This window comes from Hydra viridissima, unplaced genomic scaffold, assembly GCF_058129835.1.
Source record: "Hydra viridissima isolate aposymbiotic clone 2 unplaced genomic scaffold, HvirCarnegie_v1 scaffold_9, whole genome shotgun sequence".
Lineage (NCBI taxonomy): Eukaryota > Metazoa > Cnidaria > Hydrozoa > Anthoathecata > Hydridae > Hydra > Hydra viridissima.
Window position 1 is genome coordinate 7,826,837 of NW_028324308.1, and position 8,798 is coordinate 7,835,634.

The following is an 8,798-nucleotide window of genomic DNA, read 5'->3' on the forward strand; positions in this document are numbered from 1 at the left end:
TGTTTTCCCCAATAACATAAAGAAGCGTCGGATTGATAAAATTTTTAAATACAGATTTGGTTTGTTAAATAACTGTTTACAATTTTTAACATAAAAATGTACATGTCATTGCGCATAGTTACGTTTCATTTTATCGCATGAAATAAACCTTCCGTAGAAGTTTTAAACCCATGACAATCTTCTTTTAGTACAAAGCAGACCTGTCACGTTTTCATCCGTGATGATTGCGTAATTGATATTTATTCACTGAACTTTACACTCTTCAGGGTTTCGTTTACCGTAGCTTTTTTTTTGAGCGTTATTTATTTTCAAAGATCAGCGAAGGAAGCGATCAATAATCAAAGTCTTCATCACTATTGCTACTAGCCACAGTTTCAAAGTATTGACTTCTGTCTGAACTTTCAAACGGGTTCATTGGTATTCGTCTAACAAAATTTTAACTTTAAAAATTTACATAGAATAAAAAAATTTATATTTCTAAGTATTTTTCTTGAATAAATTTAAACGAATTGATTGATTTGGAAGATTTTGATTCTGACCTGCTTCTGTATTCGCTGTAGTGGTACACGTCTTCCTCTTCAGTTGAGCCACCAGTGATTTCTAGATAAAAATCAAATTGAAATCAAATTGTTCTGTAAAATCCGAGATTCAGAGGTTTTTACTTTTTAATTCTACTGTAACGTTGTTTTGATATCGTATTGAAAACAATAGAACTTGCTTTATTAAAATGAGTAAAAGCCAACAACTAAAACGTGAAAAACAAGGATATTTTTTTTCAATTTCATTCTTTTTAAACTACACTAACCATCCTCATCATTAGATGAATTATATTCTTCTTCGTCAGGATAGTCATTTCTCCAGTTGTCTTCATCTGCAAAACAACACCACAATTTAAAAGAGATTTTTTTAAAACAGCACCACAATTTAAAAGAGATTTTTTAAAAACGGAACTGTATAATTTCATTCAAGAATAACTATACCATTTGAATCATCGTCATCGTCAAAAAATTCATTATCAACGTCTTCGTTTTCATCTAATAAATCTTCATAAAATTCAATATCTAATCTAAAAGAAAACCATATAAAATTATATGCTTATATAAGACATTTAAAAAACTAGATAAATGTATAAAAAATATATTTATTACAAAAAGTTTCGATTCTGAAATTTAAAATTTAACTTCAACAGGTTAAAAATAAAAACTATTTGTGATTTAAACTAATTTCACTGAAATAATTCAGCAAGAATATTTTAAAGAGATCATAAAATATACCCATGTGAAAAAGTTTTTTACTTTTCTATGAGATCTATGTTAAATAGCATGGATATACTGAGATTTCCAAATATAAAACTATTGGGCATTTTAATTTTTTTAAAACATTTTTTAAATACTTTTTTGCTTAAGTTTAAACTACTCCTGAAAGTATTGTGCTATTAAAAGCTTATGGCAACCATGCCATGTGATGCCATGTAATACCATATCCAAACTAATTATAAAGACTGGTTTGTACACTTCAAAGATGGGAATTTCAATATTTTCAAAATCACACCAGGAATTTGATCAAAAGTTGTATAATATGAGCTGCTATAATCTGGAGAATTTTATTTGCAAAAAATTGAGCTGAATACACAAGATTCATGGTCTTTCTAAGCAGCATTTCCAATCATATAATCTTTTTCAATCATATAAAGCATTGAAAAACTGCTTGATGAGTAGAATCCCCCTGAATGGCCAGAAAAGCAGGGGTAAAAAGTTGCAATTAGAAATACTTTGCATAAAAACTCTACATCAGCTCTAGCTCTACCAGTTTCTTTAAATTTTTCTTTTTTAGCCCAAATAAAAAGCCCAAACATTTTTAAGCTCCCAAAAGTTTTGGTTGTGTACCAAAAGTAATATAATACTTAATTGTTTAGGTCTTAACAATACAACAGGTGTAACAGTCATAACAACTGAGACTTGAAGTATAAAACTATATTATTACTTAAAATTGTTAAAAAATGGAGAAAGCAAAATATAACTTACAACTCATCATCATTACGTTTAATCTCCTCAGGTGCAAAGTATAAGTCATATACATAGTCACTTGATTTGCTTTCTTTATTTTCTAGAACTTATCAACAGTACTCAAAAATTAATATATAAATAATATTAAAAAAATATCTTTGTGTATGAATTCAATTATAAACATTAAAGTTTTATTTTTTATCATGTAAACTTACTAAAAATTTTTTTTAGTAAGAAAAGAAAAAGAAAAAGAAAAAGAAAACGAAAAAAAAAAAATTCCCCGAACAAATTACCATCGTCAATTTTTAGATTTTGTCTTAACATTTTAACAGAATTGCAAAGTATGTCATCATTTTCTTCTTCACTCAGATTATCTTTTGTTCCACAGGATGCATCAGGTATCACATCAAATATTTCAAAACCTTTTTCATCTGTCTCTGAACTGATTCTAAATTACAACATGCATTTAAATTTCTGACAAAAGTGATCAGTAAGAATTAGAGAATAATATAATTACAGATATTTCTTGAAAACCTTGTAGGTTTATTTCTTTTTCATTTATTTACTAAATTCTGAATAAGTTTTAAAAAATACAGAAAAGAGAACTTATAGATTGTTTTATCATTATGACATCAGTGATGCAACAATTCGATGTGAAAAAGTATTATCATTCATAAATGATTTGTGCGGGAACATTAAATCCTTAACTTTATTTTCACCCATAATTTTTAGAATATTTTGTGCAGTTTGTACTAACAATTGTATGTTAATATAATTAAAACTCAAATTTACTTTTGTTTCTTAAATTAAGACATTTCATCTGCACTAAAAACTCTTGAACTAAAACTCTTTTAAAAAGTTAAATAATCCAACCATTTTTAATTATGTTTTCTAAAATAAGATTAGCATAAGGATAACTTTTTTAAATATTTTTGTATAAAAAAAAATCAGCTTTAAATAAACAATACTAAACATTTATTAATTACTTACACTTTGTCTTGGTTTCTACGACATGAAACCAGTTTAAACCTGGATGAATGGTGATTATCCTGTTCGTCAAAAAATAAAAAATAAAAAAAAAGCATGTGTGTATGTATGTATGTATGTATGTATGTATGTATGTATGTATGTATGTATGTATGTATGTATGTATGTATGTATGTATGTATGTATGTATGTATGTATGTATGTATGTATGTATGTATGTATGTATGTATGTATGTATGTATTATGTATGTATGTATGTATGTATGTATGTATGTATGTATGTATGTATGTATGTATGTATGTATGTATGTATGTATGTATGTATGTATGTATGTATGTATGTATGTATGTATGTATGTATATTGAAAATACAGAGAAGGATGAAAACTTTGTCGGCACTGAAAGTTTCATACTGGTTGTACTGGTAATCTTCAACCAAAATACATAATGAAAAAACTGTTAAAAAAAACAAAACAAAAAACATCAAAGAAAAAGAAAAAAACAGTTAAAAATGCCATTAAAAATTTAATTGTTCTTATTAATTGTTTCATATTAGTTTCACAAAAATTGGACTTTCAATAAGGGGCCACAACTACATGGAGTGTGATTGTGACATGGCTTTAGTCAACCAGAAAATTTAAGCAGAGTTACCAGAATAATGAATGGAAGAATTCCACTCGTGTCACAAGGAACCTCCATTTGAAATCATCAAGATGAAGCTAAACATGTTTTAAGTATTTCAAAATATATCAAACAATTTTACAAAGCCTTGTGTCCAACACAAACCCATCCAATCCGTTAGACCATTTTTTCCCAAGATTTCCCTCATATGCTACAATACAGAGAGAGAACTGGAAAGGACCTTTAAAAATGGTTGTTGTATCAAAAACAGTTGGAAACAGGAGCCATTTTATGCCAATGCCCCTCACATTCCTATACACTGAAAGACTGCCTATCAGCAGTGCCAAACATGCAGACCTTCAAGTTCACAAATCTTTTTGTATGCCTAAGGCCCAGCAGTTTTTTAAAGGCCTGCCTCCTAAAAGTCAGTTAAACAAAAATGAATCAGTCAGAACTGTCTAAGCAGGATTGAAGTTTAAACTGCATTAACAAATTGTGATCAACACAAAAAAATATTTATTTTGAATATATATTACAAAAATTATCTCATCAATCAAAATATTACTTATCTTTTTAAATTAACAATTGCTTTGCACACCACAAATACTGTGTGGTTTTTTCTCTAGCTGCCATATGTTATCATCTGGAAGGAGGAAGGTAAGTGAGTTGGAAGGGTTTGGGGAAACCCAGCATTAACAATATAATAATTTAAATAAAAGTTTAATTTTTTAAACAGCTTTTTTTTAAATAGAAAAAGTAACAAAGTATTATCCTAGGGTGGGCTTTCTATGGCCCCTTTGTCCTACCCCCTAAATATGTTTGTGGTTCAGAGTGAAAAGTTTGGAGACTCAACTTTAAAGTTGTGCTTTTTAAGCTATTATAAGCAACATATTGAACTTTATTTTAATGATAAAATTAAAATCTGTATTTTACAAGGGACAAAAAACAGTTAGGGTTACAAAAGGGCACTGATCTCAGGATTTGCTGCAGATCACATAGTTTACCTTCCAACAAACTTTTATTGTGTTTAAATACTGAGTAATGGGCTAAACTAAATTTAAAATCTAAAAAGAAATTATGAAACAACTTGTTATACAAGTCTTCTGACTTGTTTTCTTCATTTTCTGAAAAAAAAAACAAAAAAAAAAAACAAAAAAAAAACAGGTTTGAAGACTTATATGGAAAATGCTTGTCTACTAAATCAAGAAATGATTTGTCAACCTTTGTGATCACATTTTTGCTAAATGGTGAGTTGAACCATATAATATTACTTTTGCAATTAAATTTATTACCATTTTTATTAGAAATATAATTATCATAATATTTTAAATTATAACTATAACCTGCTTTATCTAATGCTTCTTCATAACATATAGCTGTCTCATTGAATATTTTCTCATTAGATGATAATCTTGTTAGCTTTAGTTCTAACAAAATAGGTATTTGTTAAATGATATTCAAAGGGTGTTTTGATTCCTTATGTATACTTTCAAGGTTGACATCAGCAAATCTTAAGGACCTGAGCTTTGTTGATGGGATTAAATAACAAAATCAGTACCTGTTTTTCTACTCTTGTTTTTTGTTTGATGTTTGAACCAGATTTGATTTGTTTCCATCCACATTTCTTTATTTCTCTCTAAAAGAATCATTATCATGCATAACTTTAGTGAATATGAATTTTAAACCATTGAATACTTAAAATATACCAAAAAAATTCATAAAACTAAAACAAGAAAAATATACCACTATTTTTTCTGTTGATTCATCTTCATGATCAACTGTAGCAGCAAACCAAAAAATACTTTTGGCTAAAAAAATTTTTTTTTAAATTTAAATCATACAATTTCATTTTCAACCATGAACAGCTTGCATGCAACACATTCATTCCTAATCATAACATGAACAGCTTGCGTGCAACACATCCATTCTTAATCATAACATGGTCTGTAGTTATGTGTGCACCTAAATTTAGCAGTTTTGTGCAGTAAATATCACACTTCCAATCTTAAAAGACAACATATACTAATTTAAAGCTATCAGCAAGTTAGTAATATGGTCTACTATTATCACACTATCAATAAGCTGCAGAAACAAATAAAACTGATGGCATGTCATACTCAAAATTAAAAATTCTTGATGGATTATTTTTGTTATTTGGCATGACACACCTTCTAGAGCTTGCACTTTAAAACACATCTAAAGGTTAATTAAAAAGGTTTTAAAACAATTGCCAAAATAAAACAAATTCTATAATATTCATTCTGAAATTGTTCAATAATGAAAAAAATAACTCAGGTAGAAAAGCTATTGTTAAGCACACCAAAATTGAAAATATGGCTGAAGAAATTTTTGTTGCCTAAAAGTTAGACATGAACAGCATCTTTTTTCTAGTAAAATTAACTTTTTCAATTCCTATTTCAAATGAATCAAGAAAAAAAAGTCAAAGTTCATTAAACCAATTTTAGATGTATCCTTTTAACAAATCATATGGCAACACACCTTTGCATAGCATACCAAAAAATGCCAGAAAGCCTATCATACATTTTGTAAAATTCTTGTGAGAGACTCAGTGATATCAAAACTTTTTTTGTGACTTCCATTCTTTTTTTTGACTAATTATTATTGATCAAAAATATATTTTTATAGAACAAGCTTTCTTCTTTGAAATTAAAAATTATTTATTTTTTTCTTTATTAATCAATATTTTGAGAACAATCAGATTCATAATAAATGTTAATAAAATAGATCAATTTTCTGTAAATATAATACTTCTATTGAAAATGCAAGTGACTAGCCCATCAGATGCAAACTGGCTGCCATAAATTTTGTCTTGAAATTAATAATTTTTTACACAAATATAATTTCATGCACAAATATTTAAAATAGATTTTTTAATAAACTGTATTTTACATAAAGTACCTCAAATACAAAACTAAAAGTTAGGAACTTAATCATTATTTTATCCATAATGTCAGGATTAAGCAGTTGTTTCCCCCCACCCCCTTCTTTTTTTTTTTTTTTTTTGTTTAACTTTAATAATCAATTTATTTAAATAAATTTGATTTAAAAAATTTTTTTTATAATAAATAAAGCAAAGATATACTTTTAAAATATGAAAACCATAGTGGAAAAAATGATAAATATTTGTGTTTTCATGATAATAAATTTTAAGTGTTGGTCTATGCCTATTTTTACAAAGATTTTTTAGTGACTAGACCATTTTTTCTTTAAAGACTGCATTGAAACTTTTTCTATTAGACAGGGGCAACAACTTCAAAATTTCAAATATCTAATTTTTTCCCCCTGTTTCTTTGTTTTATATTACCATATATATATACACACCCACAATATACATAAAGAAGTGTATAACAATATTGTTTTAAAAATTTAAAAGATAAAATGTATACAATCATACAGCTATTATCAACAGTTGAAATACTTTCATTTTCTTTCCTCTGTTTTGAGCTGCGTTGATAAATGACTAAAAAGAAATGTTGCATACAAAACAAAGTATTTTTATAAGAAAAATAAAAAAAAATTGATTTGAAAAACAAAATCATGTAGAATTTGTGTTCTATGTAAACATTAACTATTTACACAGGGTATTAAAAGAATCCTCTGTTCGTTTTCTTTTAACACGAAGAAAAGTTCCTTGATTGTTAATAGGCAGAAGTTCCGATAAAGCCATATTCAAAATTTTTTCTGATAAGTCTTATGAAGAAATAAAATTTATAATTAGTGCTTGTCTATTGTTTACCTACCAATTACTGCTAGAAACACACACTTAAAATAATCACATTAAACCACAAAACAAATTACAAATATAAACAAATAAAAACTATAACTGATTTATATATTAACAAGCATTATTCTTATATAATAATGTATATAGCAAGTAGAATTTTTTATCTTTTTTTTGATAAAATTTTTTAATATTCAGAAAAAATTACATAAAAGCTCAAATAGATTTTTACTCAGAAAAATAGATTTTAACTCAGAAAAATTTAACAAAGACCCTAATGTTTTTCTATAAAGCCCCCAGTATAGTACCACTCAGTTAATGATATTTGTAAATGTTAGTTAAAAAATAAATGCTTCTAGTGTCAGCTTAGTAACACTTTAAGAAAAAAAAAGACATTCATATTTAAAGAAATAATTTCTTAATAAGTAGCTTTAATTGATTTACTTTGTAATGAAGATATTAGCACAATTTTTAAAGATAATTTATTTGCAGTTAATTAAAGACCAGTATCATTAACATCTGTTTAAGTTAGATATAAAAAGGTATAGTGAAGGAAAAACTAGGAAATTACTTTTTTGATAATAGATTTAGCCCTAAGCCAAAAGAAAAAAGCACAGCTCGATATTTACGGACACTTGTTTTCTTCTGCAAAGATTTAAAAAATTGTAGAATTAAAATTATGTAAACCATTGCTGTTCCACAGAATTCTCTTAGTGCAACCGATTACAGATGGGGATATTTTAAAAGAAGAAACTGAGGTAAGACTTCGTACGATGCCAGTTTAAATTTGATTACAGATATTGATATCAAAATATTTATTAGGAACAGATAGTTAAACACAGCACACCTGCCAGACTAACAGGTGAAATTAGACATTCAACATGCTAAAACATCTGAGGGCTAAGACATCAACACAAGTAAGAAACGGACATCAAATGACAATATGTGCTTAATTACTTATCGCCATCTATTTAGCAATAACTATTAGATTTATATGGGAACCAGAAATCGTACAATCAGAACAAACTTACTACTTTCTGATTTTCCATTTGTTGAATGGGAAGAATTCAAAAAGCTTTTTCAATATATTTTTTTTTTTTTTTTTTTTTTTTTTTTTTTACAAAAAGCTTTTGGGCGACGGCCAAAAGTCAATGATATATTATACAATGATATATTATATATACTAGATGTCTAACTTCGATCCGAAATGTGAAGTCGTGGGAGCCATTTCTAATTCGGGCAAAAACTTGCATTTTTAACTTTTATTTCGCACGTCGGATATAGTTTTTGCCCTTATTACAAATGGCGGATTCAATTTGTAAACAAAGAAAGTGGCTTCACTTTTCGTCAAATAGAATCCCGCAAGTTAGACATCTAGTATATATAATATATCATTGATATTATATATACTAGATGTCTAACTTCGATCCGAAAAGTGAAGC

The 8,798-nt window shown here is 27.2% G+C and overlaps 1 protein-coding gene across 3 annotated transcripts; it reads right to left on the reverse strand.

Moving 5' to 3' along the window:
- On the reverse strand, window positions 1-7,399 carry LOC149883830 (putative RNA polymerase II nuclear localization protein SLC7A6OS). 3 transcript variants are annotated; one of them, XM_090097832.1, is made up of 11 exons: window positions 7,212-7,399; window positions 7,030-7,095; window positions 5,358-5,422; window positions 5,173-5,250; window positions 2,997-3,055; window positions 2,300-2,454; window positions 2,025-2,106; window positions 981-1,066; window positions 806-871; window positions 540-600; window positions 1-425 (listed from the first exon to the last, which is right to left on the reverse strand). In XM_090097832.1, exons 1-11 carry the CDS (start codon window positions 7,300-7,302, stop codon window positions 332-334), a joined length of 903 nt encoding a protein of 300 aa, XP_089953958.1. In that variant the 5' UTR covers window positions 7,303-7,399; the 3' UTR covers window positions 1-331. The 3 variants fall into 3 exon arrangements, with proteins under 3 accessions (XP_089953958.1, XP_089953957.1, XP_089953959.1); XM_090097831.1 differs by having other exon boundaries at window positions 2,025-2,112; window positions 7,212-7,395; XM_090097833.1 differs by lacking the exons at window positions 5,173-5,250; window positions 5,358-5,422; window positions 7,030-7,095; window positions 7,212-7,399 and adding an exon at window positions 3,255-4,257 and having other exon boundaries at window positions 2,025-2,112; window positions 2,997-3,095.
- Between the last annotated feature and the right edge of the window lie 1,399 nt (window positions 7,400-8,798).

Coding starts and splice junctions, on each gene's coding strand:
- LOC149883830 (XM_090097831.1), bottom strand. CDS start 7,302: ATGGCTTTATCGGAACTTCTGCCTATTAACAATCAAGGAACTTTTCTT. Junction 5,251..5,357: donor AATCAACAGAAAAAATAGTG/GTATATTTTTCT, acceptor TGATTCTTTTAG/AGAGAAATAAAGAAATGTGG. Junction 2,113..2,299: donor AAATCTAAAAATTGACGATG/GTAATTTGTTCG, acceptor ACTGTTGATAAG/TTCTAGAAAATAAAGAAAGC.